Here is a 20,128-nt window from a genome sequence, read left to right as displayed (position 1 = left end):
TCAACCTCTTTTCGTACATCAGCCCCTCATGTACCAGCAACATTGGTGTAAATCTCCTCTGTACTCTTTCCAGCTAATAGCATCTATTCTATAACAGGCAACCTAAAATGAACACAGTGTTTCAAATATGCTCAGAGTAGAGGAACAACACCGTGTATTCCATCTAGGCAACCTCCAACCTGATGGCAGGAATATCAGTTTCCCTTTCTGATTTTTAAAAAATATCCCTTCCCCTCCCCTCCTCTTCTATTCCCCACTCTGACCTCTTACATCTTCTCACCTGCCTATCACCTCCCCGGTGCCCCTCCTCCTCTCTCTCCTATGACCCAGTCTCTTATGTCAGATTCTTTCCTCTCCAGCCTTTACCTTTCCCACCCACCTGGCTTCACCTATCTGATTGAATCTGTGTGCCAAAAGCCTTCCTGACTACTCTGCCTACCTGTAATGGTACTTTCAGAGATCCATGTACTTGTAATCCTATGTTGCTCTGTTCTACAAACTTCCCAGGATGCTGCTGTTCACTGTGAGAGTCCTACCCTTATTTTCCCAAAATGTAATGCCTCACACTAAACTCCAAATGAAACTCCATTTGCCATTTTAATGCTCACTTTCCCAGCTGATCAAGTGCTCTAATTCCTGATTGCTATCTCAACTCAGCTCCTCGCTGTTCCGTGATGTTTGTTTGGCTCTGCGCTAAACTGAGGCTGTGGGCTGCTTCAGGCTTCATGTCTGTTTTCTTCACTTTTGTTCTGTTTTCTTCACTTGTGTTCTGAATGTTACTTGCTTGCTTTTATTGTCTGCACAATTTGATTTTTTTTCTCTCTCTCTCGGCACGTTGGGTGTTTGGTCTTTTTATGGGTTCTATTGGGTTTCTTTGTTTCGTGGCTGCACTTATTAAGTGGTAATCTCAAAGTGGTGTAATGAATACATACTTTGATAATAAATGTACTTTGAACTTTGGTTATAGACCATAGAACATTACAGTACAGAAACAGGCCTTTTGGCCCTTCTTGGCTGTACCGAACCATTTTTCTGCCTAGTCCCACTGACCTGCACCTGGACCATAACCCTCCATACACCTCTCATCCATGTACCTGTCTAAGTTTTTCTTAAATGTTAAACGTGAGCCCGCATTTACCACTTCATCTGGCAGCTCGTTCCACACTCCCACCACTCTCTGTGTGAAGAAGCCCCCCCCCCCAATGTTCCCTTTAAACTTTTCCCCCTTCATCCTTAACCCATGTCCTCTGGTTTTTTTCTCCCCTAGCCTCAGTGGAAAAAGCCTGCTTGCATTCACTCTATCTATACCCATCATAATTTTATATACCTCTATCAAACCTCCCCTCATTCTTCTACGCTCCGTTTATGGCACTACCTATTTCAGTGTATTTTGCAAACTTACTAAGCATGTCTTATATATTGTTATCCGAATCATTGAAATTAAAGACCAGCTGTAATGGGTCTAATAGCGAACCATAAAGCACATCACTTGTCATAGGCCTTCGGTCTATTGACTGGAGTCTGTAACTAGCGGTAAGATTTTGTGTGAAGTAGCCTTGGTTATTTATGTTTGTTATAGATTTGCATTAGCAAAGCCATGGACTAAATGGAAACTGGTGAGCAAGGAGATAAAACTAGATTTGTGAGTGGGATAGTGTGGGAAAGTGGTATTTTCAGAAGAGAATTTATAGGAGAGGTTTTAAAGTTGAGCTTCAATGTATGGAATAGATTATTGATGGATATTATATGAATTATAATACTTGATATATTTTGATCAGAGAACAAATTGATTTGGTTGTTTATGAATTACAGATTATATTGAATTACTAGGTGACTAAGATGTTTAGGAAATGTACATTTGTTGGCTTGGCTCTTGTTTTTCTTTCTGCCTGTTTGCCAACTTTTTGAGTTTTATTGTTAAAGTGGCTAAATTGCTACGAGATGTCAAATTGATTACTGAAATTCTTTTACCTCTCCCATATAGAGGAGTTTGTTGCACACGCTGGAAATGTAACCTGTCTGGTGTTGGGGAAAAATTCGGGCAGATTATTGGCCACTGGTGGTGAAGACTGTCGCGTCAACTTGTGGTCAGTCAGCAAACCAAACTGTATTATGGTAAGCTGATAGATGCTGGGATAGTGGTAACATTTTCCAACACTGAATTTATATAAAATTGTGTAGTTTTGCTTTATGACTTTGCCCTCAAACTAGAATTACACATAGTAATTTCATAAGCCATACTGATCCATGGCTAGGATTTGTAAATATTTCTACTGGCGAACAGTGAATGACCCTGATATTGTAGTTAAGGTGCACTAGCATTTTTTAAATTGGGTCGTATTTTCATCCAACGTTCCAAGTGGCGCATAAACTTTAGATTTTTGATAATTTCAAAGGGTCATCATTGCAAAAGGCAGATTGTTAATTTATTGTCTGCTTTATTTTTGTAATTGTAAATGACTTTTACATTACTGGCTTTGTTTATCTGTATTTTAAATGTTTTTTTAAATTAATAAAATGCAATCTGCTTAACAGCTGAAGTATTTTGTGTACCAGCCAGTACTTTTTTTCTTGAATGCACCCGTGAGTTCTAGGGAGTCACTGAACTGCTGTCTTGTTTGAATGAATAAAGTTTATTTTTGAACTGCTGACAAATACCATCATGGTACTTTAATACCATCATTCCAAATAAACTGATTCCTAAGCTCTGGAACCTGGGCCTTAGCACTCAGATCTGCAGCTGAATCTTCAACTTCCTCACAGACAGGACCCAGGCTGTAAAAATAGGGGACAAGCTGTCCTCTACAATCACTCTTGAGCACCGGTGCCCCACAAGGCTGTGTACTCAGCCCCCTGCTGTACTCACTGTACACCCATGATTGTGTAGCCAAGTTTCCATCGAACTCAATATATAAGTTTGCTGATGACACAACAATTGTAGGCCATGTCTTGGGTAATGATGAGTTTGAGTACAGAGAGGAAGTTAAGAACCTGGTGGCATGGTGCGAAGACAATAACCTATCCCTCAACGTCAGCAAGACGAAGGAATTGATTGTTGACTTCAGAAGGAGTAGCAGATGCACGACCCAATTTACATTGGTGGTGCGCAAGTGGAACAGGTCAAAAGCTTTAAGTTCCTCGGGGTCAATATCACAAATGACCTGACTTGGTCCAACCAAGCAGAGTCCACTGCCAAGAAGGCCCACCAGCGCCTTTACTTCCTGAGAAAACTAAAGAAATTTGGCCTGTCCTCTAAAACCCTCACTAAGTTTTATAGATGCACCGTAGAAAGCATTCTTCTAGAGTGCATCACAACCTGGTATGGAAGTTGTCCTGTCCAAGACTGGAAGAAGCTGCAGAAGATCGTGAACACGGCGCAGCACATCACACAAACCAATCTTCTGTTCTTGGACTCACTTTACACCACACGCTGTCGGAGCAGTCGGAGCAGTACTGCCAGGATAATCGAGGACACGACCCACTCAGCCAACACACTTTTCATCCCTCTTCCCTCCGGGAGAGGGCTCAAGAACTTGGAGACTCGTACGGCCAGATTTGGGAACAGCTTCTTTCCAACTGTAATAAGACTGCTGAACGGATCCTGACCGGGATGTGGGCTGTACCCTCCAAATATCCAGACCTGCCTCTCAGTTTTTTTGCACTACCTTACTTTCCATTTTTCTATTTATTTATTTATGATTTATAATTTAAATTTTTAATATTTACTATCAATTTGTAATCCTGGGAGCAGGAAGCGCAGAAATCAAATATCGCTGTGATGATTGTACGTTCTAGTCTCAATTGTTTGGCGACAATAAAGTATAAAGTATAAATAGTTGTACTTCTACAAAAAGATTTGATATTATTGTGAAATTTTGTGGAATATAATTTTTTGGTTGACTGCTAAATTTGTTAAAAGTTGTTACATGTATTTAAATGATGATAATAATTTAGTGTGTTCCTCTAAACTGGAATCCTGGACTTTTATCTATATGTTTCAAATGTTGCATTCCTATTAGCATGCATGAATGTAGCCTTATTTTTGTACAGCATAACAATGCCTGTTTAAAAGAGAAATTTCACTATAGAGTCTTACAGGTCACAGCACACCAGTCGAATGCATTCAGTTTAAAGACTCTGAGGAGTTGGTTGTTGCAGGCTCACAGTCTGGATCACTGAGAATATGGGATTTGGAAGCAGCTAAGAGTAAGTTACTGCTTATTCTTGTAAAATTTAATGCCCATTTTTTAAAGACAGTTTTTCACTCGAAAGTTCTTATATAATCTCCTTCAAACAAAATTTCAAATTATCTTCACTAAGTTTAGCCAGCTACTCTATTTCCTATTACATAAGGAGAACAGCTATTGTCAGAAAATAAATGTCTAATTTCATGTTTTACTTGAAGATAAAGATAGCATTTGTAGTCTTCTGATAAACTGTGGAAACTTATTAATGAATGAATTTGAGTGTGCCTTTAAATCTATCCAAGTATTTAACATTGCGACTAAACTAAATTCTGTGTTCTTAATTCCCATTTGCCCTTCGTCCAATGCACTTAACTGTTTTTTGTAAACAGAGGTAAGTGCTACACATGGTAAGCGGAACAAGTGCTACACATGCCCTTACACTTCCTCCCTTACCACCATTCAGGGCCCCAGACAGTCCTTCCAGGTGAGGCGACACTTCACCTGTGAGTCGACTGTGGTGATATACTGCGTCTGGTGCTCCCGATGTGGCCTTCTATATATTGGCGAGACCCGACGCAGACTGGGAGATCATTTTGCTGAACACCTACGCTCTGTCTGCCAGAGAAAGCAGGATCTCCCAGTGGCCACACATTTTAACTCCACATCCCATTCCCATTCTGATGTGTCTATCCACGGCCTCCTCTACTGTAAAGATGAAGCCACACTCAGGTTGGAGGAACAACACCTTATATTCCGTCTGGGTAGCCTCCAACCTGATGGCATGAACATTGACTTCTCTAACTTCCACTAATGCCCCACCTCCCCCTCGTACCCCATCCGTTATTTATTTATATACACACATTCTTTCTCTCTCTCTCCTTTTTCTCCCTCTGTCCCTCTGACTATACCCCTTGCCCATCCTCTGGGTACCCCCCCCCCATCCTTCTCCCTGGGCGTCCTGTCCCATGATCCTCTCATATCCCTTTTGCCAATCAGCTGTCCAGCTCTTGGCTCCATCCCTCCCCCTCCTGTCTTCTCCTATCATTTTGGATCTCCCCCTCCCCCTCCCACTTCCAAATCTCTTACTAGCTCTTCCTTCAGTTACTCCTGACGAAGGGTCTCGGCCGAACCGTCGACTGTACCCCTTCCTGGAGATGCTGCCTGGCCTGCTGCGTTCACCAGCAACTTTGTGCTTAGAGATAATTAGAATTTATTTTTCTGTTTTCTCAAAAGTTTCAGCAGCTTGGATGTCTCATATCTGGTCTGGCACATGTTCAGGGACACTCTAAACTTTTTGAAGTTCAACAACACATCGCTTTGTCAGATCTGTATAGTTTCTTCTTTTAAGTCTGCTACCATTTTAAATGGTGTAATGACAAAAGTGAGTTTCTCTTCTGAATTAGTCTAGTTCAGTTTTATTGGTTTCTCTTTATACCTAGGTGCAGCATATGAAGATTGCAAAGGCCAGTAATGGCCAATTCTTGTACCAGTATAAAGATATTACATGTTTTCAGCTTTGTTCAATTGTTTGAAAAGTTTAAGAAAGAGTAATTTTGAAGGAAACAGTAGCACTTTTCAATGATTCATATCATGAAAGTTCCAGTAATATATTCTAGGAATATTTTTAAGAAATGCTGCATTTTAAGTCGAATAGTTTGTCAGCAAGGAGAAAGCAAATGCTATACAGCATCTTGACATGAACTTCTGACTTCTGGTGAGCAAGAAAAATGTAGCAATGCATTATGTCACTTTTCTTTACTCATCATTTGTAAAACAATTTTTCTAAGAAATATCTTTTAGTCGTGATAATTAAAAATGTGAAAAGACCAGATTGAGACAAGGGAAAATTGCAGCAGTTTTAAAAACGATTAATAGAACACAACTGAAAAGTTAGCTGTACAAAGTTGTATGGAATTGTAGTTGTACATTCAAATTGAGAAGTTTGCAATTCAACTCTTGAAACTAAGTCACTATTTTAATCAGGATATCATGTTTAAATGATTAACTTTATGGATAATTCATTACTTGGCAATGGGTGTGATAATGTATTAACATTGTTAATTTTGTTTTCTTTCCAAGTCCTTCGGACACTGTCTGGTCACAAGGCCAATATTTGCAGTTTAGACTTTCATCCTTTTGGAGAGTTTGTGGCCTCTGGTTCTCTGGATACCAATGTAAAGGTGCTGTATGAAACAGAACAAGTAAAAGTTAATTGTAATTTTAAAAGAAGATTTTTGGAATTAAAAAAGAGTGACTACTTAAGACTGCCTCTGGATACCGCCCACAACAATTTCAAATATAGGTCATCACCTTTCTCCAGAAACACATGCAACTGTCTCCTGACTTATTTCTGTTGTTTGATGGTGTTGCCTGATAAAATGTTTTCAAGACTCATTCATTCTTCTGTAAAAGCACAATATGTCATAATGGTAATTATAAAGCATCTTTCATGTCCATGCTGATAAGTAGACACCTGTCCGTTTCCACCATGGGTACAATGCTCCTCATCCTTGAGGACATCTGCAAAATGCAATATCTCAGGAAGGTGGCATCCCCATCATCACGGACGCCCACCATTGGGGCTGTTTAAGCTTTTTATCTTCTCAATATTGCCATTACTCCATTGAGAGTAGGGGAGATTCAAACAAGAGGACATGAGTTGAGAGTTAAAGGGTAAAAGTTTAGGGGTAACATGAGGGGGAGCTTCTTTACTCAGAGAGTGGTAGCTGTGTGGAACGAGCTTCCGGCAGAAGTGGTTGAGGCAGGTACGATGTTGTCATTTAAAGTTAAATTGGATAGCTATATGGACAGGAAAGGAATGGAGGGTTATGGTTTGAGTGCAGGTCGGTGGGCCTAGGTGAGAGTAAGCGTTCAGCACGGACTAGAAGGGCCGAGATGGCCTGTTTCTGTGCTGTAATTGTTAAATGGTTATATAGGAGGTACAGGAGCTTGAAAACCTATTCATCGAGTTTCAGCTTGCCCATTGATGTTGGGTTTTTGAACCAATCTGGAAAATCTCTAACACTACCTTGGACTATATTTCTTTTTCTCTCTCTCAAGTTGCACTCTATCATTATATTTTGTTGTGTAAATTGTTTAATTTGTGTTAAATTTTTCTTATGCTAACTTACATTTGTCATTTTTGTAATGTATCGTGGTGCTTCAGAAAATAGGAAAATTTTCATGGCATTTATGCCTTGTTTTATCATTTATAAAGAAAAATTTGAAATACATGACAACTGTTAATTTTGCTCTGTTTCTTTTTCTAGTTGTGGGACATTCGGAGGAAAGGATGTGTAATGACATACAAGGTGAGTGCAATAACAAATATATGAATGGCAAGGAAATTTTCTTTCAGCTGTTGGGAAAGCTAATTGCCTAGAAATCACTTGTAGTGATCTTTGACCAAAGGAAACATATTTTGACATGGTGCTTATCAGAAAGCAACATTGAAGGGCCACAGTTAATTTATTCTTTATTATGCTGTTGTATTGGATTTGGTTGTCAGAGGCTATTTGAGATGTATGCCATTGGGAGCATTTAATAGGTAGTGGGAGCTTATCTCCACTACCTCCTCTGGCTATGACAACCTTTAAGGAACCAGTTTAGTGGTTCAGTGGTTCCATTTAATATCAGCGAATGTATACAGCATACAACCTGGAATTCTTACTCTTTGAGGACATCCATGAAACAGCTATGTAAAAGGGTTAACACTGCGTTAAACAATAGCAGCCTGTTTTTCTGAAAGAAACTGCTGATGATCAATAGATGCGCTAATTTTGTTATTCAGTGCTCAGCAATATTTCTTCTTGATGGTAGCTAGCTAGGGTTTCAGGATGCTTAGCTCCTTGTGCACTCATGCGTAGAGATACAACAGCTCCAGTCTGTTTTGTGCATTTAGGCCATTATTTCTATTTGTAATTTGTCTTTTGGTACTGTCAAGCAACAGCTAAGTCTGACTCCAGCTTGCTATGTGTGGGGGGGGGTGGAGGGTTATCTGAACAAATATATCTGTGTTGTAAGAGGAATTGTTTGTTAGTTAATGGATCAGGCAGGAACAGTCACAGACAAACTGTTCCTGTTTGAGCAACTAACTGAGTAAGCCCCGGGTGCTTTGAATAAAGAGTTCGTACTTATACGGTCTTTGAGTGACTTTATCCGGATTTGACTTCCACAACAGGAGAACAAAAAACCCAAAGAATGAATGGCAGAAGATGTTAGAACCCAACATTCTCCCATGCACAAACAGCTGCAAAAGCAACAACCCTCCCCATCTCCCACTTGCTCCAGTGAAAGCACCGGCTGCCCTCCCCACCACCTCACGATGCAAGCAATAGCAAACCCCCCCCCCAGGAGACCATGACCTAGAGTCCATCAAAAAGCTACTGTCCATCCCAACACTTTGACATCTCGGATAGTCTGTCTCACTAGTGAAAGAGAGAGAGAGATTGCTCCTGCAACAAATAAGAGTGGGAGACCAGCAGCTGACTGTTTCGATGTTACAATCTGCTGCATCGCCTCTCTGAGTCCCGCTCGCCCTGACTCAAGGACCAACAGGTTGTCATTCACTATCAAAAAGAGAAAGAGCGAGGGATCACTCGAGTGCAGGGGCCTTCGTTCCAACAGCAGTGCACACCACATGCTCTGTCACTGCTTCTTTCAGTCTCCTGGGACACTTCAGTCACCTGGGACACTTCAGTCAGTGACATTAGCGAGGAACTGGGTTGTCCACAATGCTGCATTCTGAAGGCCTCACCTGGAGATATTGAAACTCCAGGCTGCATGGTCTGAGAATGAGAACCCACCACCTGTGAAGAACTGTAGTTTGAGCTGCAGCTGTAGATCGCAGACTCCAACAGGTCCCCAGCCTGAAAAGAAAAAGAGATGAGAAAAGAAGAGTAAACTGTTTTGTGGATGAGCTGGAAGAAGTTCAAGCGCGTTACTGGCACCTTAAAACAAGTTGCTGGGCAGATGGGGCTCATCATCTGTGGTTGGTCTCTCGTTTAGGACAAGGAAAACTCTGATCTCAAACATCCGTTGCCTTGCTCGGGAAAAAATCCAGAGCTGGAGTCCTTAAGACAGTCCTACCTTGAGTTCAATGCTAGCAATTCCTGCGACACTGCTGCTATCAAACTGCATCGGTCTCTCCTGTTCCTTTCGATTCATCTACAGTTCAGTCCTCAACCTGGTTTCCTTCATCTGCAATTATCTAATGCAGGGGTCCCCAACCTTTTTTGCACCGCGGACTGGTTTAATATTGACAATATTCTTGCGGACCGGCCGATCGGGAAGAGGGGTTGTTAATCACGACTGGAATATAGGTGATAAGTCAATTGTAAGTCACTTATCAGTGGCTAATACACTCAATTTTGTTTCTAAAACAACACAAACAACTCGGCCTGAAACGTCGACTGTACCTCTTCCTAGAGATGCTGCCTGGCCTGCTGCGTTCACCAGCAACTTTGATGTGTGTTGCTCGAATTTTGTTTCTAAAAGAGTTTATCTAATGAATTTAATATTAAACACACAGCGCATATTTTCCTTGCATGAATATAGTGATAAGTCAATTATAAGTCATAAGGGGGTTCCTTATGTCCAGTCTATTCCACAATCTAGTTTGCATGCATTGCAGAAAACTCTGCTTCGCAGAGATGTTGGAAATGGAAGCAATGTTTTCAGTGCTTTCGTGGCTATCTCAGGATATTCAGCCTTGACTTTGATCCAGAATGCCGGCAGAGATGTTATGTCAAACATACTTTTCAGTCCACCATCATTTGCAAGCTCGAGGAGTTGATCTTCTTCCCACGCTGACATGGATGATTCACCGGGGACATTCACAAATGGGTCACGGAACCATAAGCGAATTTTGCACGTCTTGGGTCATTTGCGGTTGGGAAATAACGCTCGAATTCTGTCGACAGCGGAGATAGGTGTTCGCGCACCAGCTGTGAGCCTCAGTCTCTCCCAAATTCCCAGCTAATGTTGGGAACATGTCAAATATGTCTATGCCCCTGTCCACTTGCCGTCCCCACAGTTTCAGTTTAGCTGTGAAAGCAGACACTTTATCTGCCAACTTGAAGACAGTTGTCATTCTCCCCTGAAGTGACAAATTGAGTTCATTGAGCAGGTTGAAGATGTCACACAGATAAGCAAGTTTTGCTATCCACTCCTCGTCACTGAAGTGCTGCCAGTGGTGACTTTTTTCCTGAAAGAAATCTCTTTAGCTGCTCTCTTAACTCAAAATCGCTGGCCAGGGCTCTCCCCCTTGATAGCCACCTGACTTCAGTGTGTAAGAGAAGGTGTTTGTGTTCTGCATCCATTTCCTCGCAAAGCTGCTCAAACAGACGTGAGTTAAGGGCTTTTGCTTTGATGTGATTGATAACTTCAACAGCGTCACACAATATGCTGTTAAGATCAGGTGACATTTTTTGGCTAGTCAGCACAGTGACACAGTGTGTAGACTGGCATTCAGGAGCAACCTCTTTGACTCGGGTAGTAAAACCAGACTCATTACTGATCCAACAGCTGTGCTTCAATGTCCTCCGCTATGTCATCGATTCTCCTTGAAACTGTGGCAGCTGAAAGAGAAACCTGTGCCATCTTGTTAGCTGCAGCTTCTCCCAACGGTTCACGGCACATGTCCTTGGCAGCAGGCAGAATCAATTCTTCACCAACAGTGAAAGGCTTCTTAGCCTTAGCAATACAGCTAGCCACTAACTACAACGCTCTCAGAGCAGCAGCATTTGTGGAGGTTCTCAGCAGTTGCTTCTGTCCCACTTGCTCACGTTTTTTCCGCTCAAAAAAACTCAATGGGTTTGTCTTTAAGTGCAGGGTGCTTGGACTTAAGGTGCCGAAGCAGTTTTGAGGGCTTCATTGCTTCATTAGACGGCTTGTCTCCACATATCACACACAGGGGGCTTGGAGCGTGTGAGTCACCAGTCACATTAAAGCCATATTTTATGTATGACTCATCGTATTTTCTGTTGAAGGAAGCTTTCTTTTATTTTGCAGTCTCGGCCTCAGCTGTCTCTGCGTAATCATCATCGTTAGGCCTTTTATGTCCCCGACCATCTCTTTCAAAGAAACTCTCAAGCGACATTTGTCTTTTACTCATCGAGTAGTTGTAGGTTAGTGACCAACTCATGTCCTCGCATGGGTAGTGACCTCGCATGCTTTCAAGTTCAGCAGTGGGCGTGACAGGGAATGAGGAAAGGTGCAGCTGGCTTATATCGTTTCCTCGTGGCCCGGTAGAACATGCTTTGCGGGTAGTTGGGGACCACTGGTTTAATGTAGGACTTGTGAATGTTGTGGGGTGGTCAGTTCTTTCTTGTCATTTTCAAACCTAGCCATAGTATGACATTGGTGTGGTTTGAGCTTATTGTGTCATATGCATTTCATTCAGTCTAGATGGTTTATTCTGTACTTTAAGTTGTCAGTGCTGTCTTTGCAGGGACACACAAATGCTGTACGGTGTCTACGATTCAGTCCTGATGGGCGATGGATTGCTGCTGCTGGAGATGATAGCACCGTGAAGGTATTTACCGAGCTTTGCATAGAGTGAACGCACCATTAACTTAATGTAGCTTAAATACTTGATCAGCTTCTGGACTTTCCATGCATAATAAAAGCTGAGGCTTTGCTCTCTTGTTGCTAAATAAACAACTATTCTTTGTTCAAAATCAAGTTCACTTAGCTTGATGGGTATTATATATATGTGGATTACTTTCCGCAAGTTAAATACCAAATAGGTTATGTTAAGGGTTGGGGGTAAGAAGATGATTAAGGAGGAATGTGGTAAAGCTTTATATTTTCTTCTCGTGTTCCACTTTCAGTTAAGCAGAAAACTCAGAGGTGGCAATTTGAGTTGGTATTGTTACATGAAGTAGTAGCAAAACACAAAATTCACAAATGTTTATATATTTCAAATTATTAGTTAAATTATATTTTTGTTTTATTTATTTTCTGAAGCCATTGCTGGCAAGGCCTTTCCTCTTAATTGCCTCTAAGATGGGCAGTAAATAAATATTTGCAAAATACTCATTGGTCAGACATTCAGATTGATATTCACTTGTGTGACAAGAAGTGTTATTACAGTATAAAGAAAACCCAAAGCTATTACTTTTTTATGGAACTTCTGTGCAGTCTATTTTTAAAAAGCAGATTTCTGAAACTGCATACAGTTTTGTGGGAGTAGAAGTGTTTTAGCTAATGACTTTTTTTTTTAGTGTGGTATCCAAGATAGTTTGGTCTTCAGATGATGTGGGATCCTGATAATATATCATGCATTTTCAAACTTGTTTTCACTCCAACATGGACCCACCTGATTTAACCTAGTACTGATAAAAGTAACACATGCATTGTGAGGATACTGATTACATTGTTGTAAATTGTGAAGTCTTGAAACTTCCTATCTAGTGATGCTTTTTGAGCCACACCACCACATTGACGAGTAACTTAAAAAATTTTCTCTGCTGATTTGCAAAATGAAGGATGCTAATGCTTAAAAGCTGACATGGAAGACACTAGCAGTATGCCAGAAATTTGAGGCTGTTAGGGGGCAGAGGTAAGTGCCATTGCGATTACTAAGAAGAAGGTGCTTGAGAAAGGTCTGAAGGTTGATAAGTCAATGGACTAGATGGACTGCACCTGAGGAGATTATAGAGGCATTAGTAATGATTTTCCAAGAATCACTGGATTCTGGATTGGTTCCCGAGAAGTGATGGAGGCAAAAGGAAGGAAGTTATAGGTCAGTTAGCCTGACTTTAGTGGTTGGAAAATGTTAGACTCCATTATTAAGGATGAGGTTTTGGAGTACAAGTTTCCCCCGCCATCCGAAGATAGAGTGTTCCTATGAAACGGTTCGTAAGCCGAAATGTCGTAAAGCGAAGAAGCAATTACCATTTATTTATATGGGAAAATTTTGTGAGCGTTCGCAGACCCAAAAGTAACCTACCAAATCATGCCAAACAACACATAAAACCTAAAATAACAGTAACACATAGTAAAAGCAGCAATGATATGATAAATACACAGCCTATATAAAGCAGAAATACTTTTCCACAATCATTACTGCACTGTTCTCCGGAGCGAAAATCGCACGCAAGCGCCGTCGGCAGAAAATCTCACACAAGCGCTGTTGGCAAAAACACGTGCAAGCGCTCTCCAGTAACCTTTAAGCTATGAAGCTGCCAAATCATACCAAATAACACACAAAAATACACAGCCGATATAAAGTAGAAATAATGTATGTACAGTGTAGTATCACTTACGGGAATTGAGAAGACCGCGAGCACACTGATGATGGTGTGTTAGACTTGTCGGAGTTTGGGTGGTGTAGTGACCTCCCCCCCCCCCCCCCCCCCACCCTCCAGGCCGCTGAGCGATACATTGCCGCGAAGAACGCAGGGGTCCAGCAGTAGCTGGGAGGCACACAGCACATCTTTAAGAAAAAAGCCGAAACAAACATGCTAATTAATTAGGTGCCACCCGTAATTGTCGGTCCAGATCAGTGCCGATTTCCGATTACATCGTCTCTGATCTGGGCCGACAATTACATGTTGGCGGCACCTAATTAATTAGCATGTTTATTTCGGCTTTTTTCTTAAAGATGTGCTGTGTGCCTCCCAGCTACCTTTGCATTCTCTGCGAATCGATACAGTATCTGTCCGTGGCCTGGGTGTAGGGGTGGTGGGACACTGGGGTGTCATCTCGTCGCCTGTTTCCATTAGTTCATCTTCTATGACTGCCTGCCTCGATGTCGAAGGTCGAGGTTCGTCGTCTGCTGTGGCTGATGTGGAAAGCTTGCTTGACTGCTGAGCCTCGTGCATTCTTCTATCGCACAGTTCTTTAATAAGGACTCAACTCATCCTGCAAATATCCCCTAAACTGACGTACTCTTTCAAAATTAAAGTCGTACTTTATCATTACTCATTTGGTTTCGATTGTTATCCTTTTTTTCTTCCAATTGCATCAGCTCTTCATCTGTCAGTTCTTGGTGATGGGATGCCAAAACCTCTTCAACATCATGTTCGTCAGCTTCCACAAGCCAAACTCACGTTGTCCTTACTTCGTTCACCACGATCAAAACGCTTAATTATGTCTTGTTTTACTGTAAGTGTAACACCCTTACGAGCTCTTTCAGGCTTTTCCGATACCATAGAACTCACCTTGCAAATAGCTGCTCACAGGCACGTGTTAAAGCAAAGCAGTTCCGACTCCGGGGGAGAGTGACTGCCTTTTATCGCGCGCTGATTTTTTAATCGCGCGCTGATTTTTTAATCGCGCTCTGAATTTTTTTTTCGTAACAGTGAAAACACCTTCTGAAAGCGAAAATAGGGTACTAATGTAGGTCTTTCGTAACAGTGAGGTTTCGTAAAGCGAACGTTTGAAAAGCGGGGGACACCTGTACTTGGAGGCACATAATAAAATAGGCTAAAGTCAGCATGGTTTTTCTTCAGGGGAAAGGAGAGTCAGTGGATGTTGTTTACTTGGATTTTCAGAAGGTTTTTGACAAGGTGCTATACACGAGATGGGAGCCTTTTCAGGTTGACTGCTGGTGACTAGTGGTGTTCCATAGGAGACTGTGTTGGTACCGCTTATCTTACATCATATGTCAGTGATTTGGATGACAGAATTGATGGCTCTGTGGCCCAATTTGCGAATGATATAAAGATAGATGGAGGGGCAGGTAATGCTGAGGAAGCAGGGAGTCTGCCGAAGGATTTGGACAGATTGGGAGAATACGCAAAGAAGTGGCAGATGGAATATAGTGTTGGGAAGTGTATGGTCGTGTGCTTCACAGAAAGAATAAGGGTGCAGACTATTTTCCAAACGGAGAGAAAATTCAAAAATCTGAGGTATAAAAGTGTTTTGGGAATCCTTGTGCAGGATTCCCTACAAGTTAATTTGCAGGAAGGCAAATGCATTGTTAACATTCATTTTGAGAGGACTAGGACAGTGGTTCTCAACGTGGGTCATACCACATTTTGTAGGGACTACAAGTGGAAAAACTCTGGAATTTCCAAATGTTTATTGTTTTTTGTTTTAATGAAATATTACTAAAATATATTAAAAAAATGAATATATATAATTTAATTGGAACCCTGAATGAAATGAATGGGAAAATATGCAATATGCAAATGAGGCAGAAAAATAGCTTGGCCTTTGTGAGGTTGTAGCACGCCAGTTGTTATCTCTGCTCCTGCTTGACCACACACATATCACCGTTCACATGTTTCAGGATGGCCCACTCAGCCCTGCTGCACAGTGTGGAGGTCACAGAGCTAATGGAAGTCACAAGTGGGCCATGAGCAGAAAAATAGTTGAGAACCACTGGACTAGAATATAAGAACAAGGATGTAATCCTGAGGCTTTATAAGGCATTGGTCAGACTGCTCTTGGACCACTTTGAGCTGTTTTGGGCCCCTTGTCTAAGAAGAGGTGAGCTGGCATTGGAGAGTGTACAGAGGAGGTTCACAAGAATGATTCTGGGAATGAAAGGGTTAGTGTGTGGGGATTGTTTGATGTCTCTGGGCCTGTACTTGAGCTTAGAAGAATGAGGGGGTGGAGGGATCTTATTGAACTTATCGAATATTAAAAGGCTTAGATAATCTGGAGAGGGTACTTCTTATATTAGGTGAGTCTAAGACCAGAGAGTGCAGCCTCAGAATAGAGGAATATCCTTTTAGAATTGATGAGGAGGAATTTGTTTAGGATGTGTTAACTCTGGAATTCATTGCCACAGTATTTAAAGCGGAGGTAGATAGGTTCTTCGTTAGTCAGAGTGTCAAAGATTACGGAGAGAAGGCAGAAGAATGGGATTGAGAGGGATAGTAAATCAGCCGTGGAATGACAGAGTGGACTCGGGTTGAATGGCTGATACTGTTATGTCTCATACTGTTATGGTCTTAATTAATCCTCAGTCTATATCACCATTGAGCTAAAGTTTCTTGTACTTTTAAAAGTATGGAACTTTTTTGAGTAAACAGAAAATTTACTGTATTTCCTTTAAATGTTTTTACACCTCTTAAGCAAATACATTGTTCAGCCAATGTATATAACGTGCAATGCATCCTGGTGAGAATCGATAGCAAAGGTATCCATTTGCTCTGTTGAAGATCCTTAGTTGAAAAATTGTTGGGGGGGATAAAAAACAAAACCTCAAACTGATAATCTGTGAAATTTCTAAAGTAATTGTAAGTTGGAATATATATTTTTTAAAACAGTAATTAAATCCATCAGAATTAAAGCTGGTGAACTTGATTTGGGCCTTTTCTCTTTGATTTACTACCTGTGTTGAAAACTGATGTTTTTGATCTGAGGCTCTTCGGAAGTCACGAATGAGGCACAAGACTTGCTGCTTACGATTGTTTATTAAGTGTTACAAGAGCAAAAAATTAAGGTGGGAAGATGTGTACCATGATGGTCAGAAGGAGAGAGGGGAGAGAGAGAAAGAGATCCTATTGGCAGGGAAAAGAACTAAGTAACATGGGTTGCTCCTCTCATAGGAAAAGGTATGGTCAACGCTTTGGGCAGAGACCCTTCGTCAAGACTAACTGAAAGAAGAGATAGTAAGAGATTTGAGGAGGGGAGATCCGAAATGGTAGGAGAAGATGGGGGGGGGGAGGCGGTGATGGAGCTGGGAGCTGGAAAGTTGATTGGCAAAAGGGATACAAGGCTGGAGAAGGGACAGGATCATGGGATGGGAGGCCTAGAGGGAAAGAAAGGGGGAAGGGAGCACCAGAGGAAGATATAGTGAGAGGGACAGAGGGAGAAAAAAGAGAGAAAGAAAGGGGAAATAAATAAAGAAATAAATGAATAAATAAGGGATGCCCCTCCTCCCCTTGTTACCCCATCCCTTATTTATTTATTAATTATTTTTTTTATCCCCTTTCTTTCTCTTTTTTCTCCCTCTGTCCCTCTCACTATATCTTCTTCTGGTGCTTCCTTCCCCTTTCTTTCCCCCTAGGCCTCCTGTCCCATGATCCTCTCCCTTCTCCAGCCTTGTACCCCTTTTGCCAATCAACTTTCCAGCTCTTAGTTTCATCCCTCCTCCTCCTGTCTTCTCCTATCATTTCGGATCTCTCCCTCCCCCTCCCACTTTCAAATCTCTTACTATCTCTTCTTTCAGTTAGTCCTGACAAAGGGTCTCGGCCTGACGCGTCGACTGTACCTCTTCCTATAGATGCTGCCTGGCCTGCTGTGTTCCACCAGCATTTTGTGAGTGTTGCTTGAATTTCCAGCATCTGCAGATTTCCTCGTATTTGCTCCTCTCATGCCATTTTGCTAATTTCATTGAAGTTTCATTGATAACAGACATTTCATTCAAACCTTGGTGCTTGAATCAACCAATAAGATGGCCCCTATTCAAATAATGTGATACCTGCAACTGCAAACAAGTTGTTACAAAAGCAATTGCAACCATTACAAAACACACTGAACAATTACATGTGCACAGATAATTATATAAAAATACAAACAGGCATAAGAAAGTTCAAAATCAGAATTGAGTTAAATATCGGCACATATGTCATGAAAAAGAGAGAGAGTTATTGAGATATATAATAAAAATATTGAGCGTGTGCCTTCAGGCTCCTGTACCTCCTTCCTGATAGTAGCAATGAGAACAAGACATGTCCTGGGTGATGAGGGTCTTTAATGATGAATGCCATCTTTTTGAGGCATCGCTCCTTAAAGATGCCCTGGATACAACAGAGGATAGTGCCCACGATGGAGCTGATCAAGTTAAACTACAAAGAAAATAACAATAGTACAGTCCAACACATGTCGTGAAAAATCATACCTGTAGAATTTACCTGTCCTCTATCTAAGTTGTTAAATGTAGGAAGTTATTTTTGGTGAATGTTACTTAGTTTCTGTCTAATTATTTTTTTTCAGCTGTGGGATTTGTCAGCAGCAAAAATTTTAACAGAATTTACGGATCACACTGCACCTGTAAATACAGTGGAATTCCACCCCAATGAGTATTTGCTGGCTTCTGGCAGCTCAGACAGGTCAGGATGGATGTTGCTTTGTAATTGGTTACTTTTACCTGCAATTTCTATTGTTCTTGATCCAAATAGTTTTAAGTAGTTCAACATTTGTGTTGTATTAATGTGCTTCCTGTGGTAATGATCAGTTATTTTGAATGTCTATAGCACCATTTATGTATGCAAATAGCATTAATGTAACTGGTATAAATTGCTGAATATGAAATGTACCTTTTTTAGGTTTACTATGCTTTGAAAGTAGAAAATACAGAGTAATGATGGAAATGACTAAATTGAGTGCTCTGCACCATTCTCATTTTGATTTTTTCATTCACTGTCTGTACTGCTAGTGTAGTGATGCACACACTAAATGATGAGCTATGACATATTTGGTCTTTGGATTACAAGGCTTAATTCTCGCCTCAGCACAAAATCTTTTGTCCTGTGGATTCTTGTTCACTGAATTCTTGTTTTTTGAGTGAGATATTAATCTGAGACACTGAAGAGTATATGAAAGTATTCCATAGCACTAATGTTTAAGTATTCCTTCCTGCGTCATGATCATTGGTTAGTCCAAATGACATCACTAAAATGGATGTCTGGTCACAAACTTTTTATTTTTGTTACCATAAAACATAGGGGTTGAATGAAACCCTTTGAGTCTGCTCCACTATTCCATCGTGGCTGATTTACTATCTCTCTTAACCCCATTCTCCTGCCTTCTCCCTGCAACCTTTAACACCCTTGCTAATCAAGAATCTATCAACCTCACTTAAAATGTACCCAGTGACTTGGCCTCTGTAGGTGGCTGTGATGATGAATTCCACAGACTCAACACCTTCTGGCTAAAGGAATTCCTCATCTCTGTTCTAAACAGATGTTGTTCTATTCTTTGTGTCCTGTGGTCCTAGACTCTATTATAGGAAACATCCTTACCATGTCCACTTTATCTAGGCCTTTCAATAGGTTTGAAAGAGAGATCCTACCCCCCCATCCCTTCCCCCATTCTTCTAAACTCCAGTGAGTACAGACCCAAACCCATCAAAAGCTTCTCCTATGTCAACCCTTTCATTCAGGGATTATTCTCATGAACTTGCTTTGCACCCCCATCTAATGCAGCATATCCTTTTTTAGATGAGGGCCCAAAATTGCTCACAGTGCTGTAAGTGCTGTCTGACCAATGTCTCATAAAGCCTCAGTATTACATCTTTACTTTTATACTCTCAGAGTCAATGTTAACATCTCAAGTCAAGTCACTCTTTATTGTCATTTCGACCATAACTGCTGGTACAGCACACAGTAAAAATGAGACAATGTTTTTCAGGGCCATGGTGCTGCATGAACAATACAAAAACTACACTGAACTACGTAAAACAACACAAAACTACCCAGGACTGCATAAAGTGCTGAAAACAGTGCAGGCATTACAATAAATAATAAACAAGATAATATGCACAGTAGAGGGCAGTAAGTTGGTGTCAGTCCAGGCTCTGGGTATTGAGGAGTCTGATGGCTTGGGGGAAGAAACTGTTACATAGTCTGGTCGAATACTTCGGTGCCTTTTGCCAGTTGGCAGGAGGGAGAAAAGTTTGTATGAGGGGTGCGTGGGGTCCTTCATAATGCTGTTTGCTTTACGGATGCGGCGTGTGGTGTAAATGTCTGTAATGGCAGGAAGAGAGACCCCAATGATCTTCTCAGCTGACCTCACTATCCGCTGCAAGGTCTTGCGATCCAAGATGGTGCAATTTCTAAACCAGGCAGTGGCGCAGCTGCTCAGAATCTCTCGATACAATCTCTGTAGAATATGGTGAGGAAGCGGGGGGTGGGAGATGGAATTTTCTCAGACTTCGCAGAAAGTAGAGATGCTGCTGGGCTTTCTTTGCTGTGGAGCTGGTGTTGAGGGACCAGGTGAGATTCTCCGCCGGGTGAACGCCAAGAAATTTGGTGCTCTTA

General features: G+C 41.3%; 1 protein-coding gene across 5 annotated transcripts in view; it reads left to right on the top strand.

The window, feature by feature from the left end:
• The window catches only part of katnb1 (katanin p80 (WD repeat containing) subunit B 1), a 70,784-nt gene that overhangs the window by 4,972 nt on the left and 45,684 nt on the right, over positions 1-20,128 (top strand). For all 5 annotated transcript variants that reach the window (XR_011889232.1, XM_072279360.1, XM_072279362.1 and 2 more), the window contains exons 2-7: positions 1,985-2,115; positions 4,089-4,206; positions 6,267-6,367; positions 7,457-7,498; positions 11,638-11,721; positions 18,084-18,199. Coding sequence is in view for 4 of the 5 variants with exons in the window: in XM_072279360.1 (XP_072135461.1) it covers positions 1,985-2,115; positions 4,089-4,206; positions 6,267-6,367; positions 7,457-7,498; positions 11,638-11,721; positions 18,084-18,199 (592 nt within the window). In the remaining variant the exon portion in view is untranslated. The remainder of the gene's footprint in view (positions 1-1,984; positions 2,116-4,088; positions 4,207-6,266; positions 6,368-7,456; positions 7,499-11,637; positions 11,722-18,083; positions 18,200-20,128) is intronic.

This window comes from Mobula birostris, chromosome 15, assembly GCF_030028105.1.
Source record: "Mobula birostris isolate sMobBir1 chromosome 15, sMobBir1.hap1, whole genome shotgun sequence".
NCBI classification, from domain to species: Eukaryota; Metazoa; Chordata; class Chondrichthyes; order Myliobatiformes; family Myliobatidae; genus Mobula; species Mobula birostris.
Note: the sequence above shows the minus strand (reverse complement) of the source record. Positions and strands in the feature narration are given on the sequence as shown.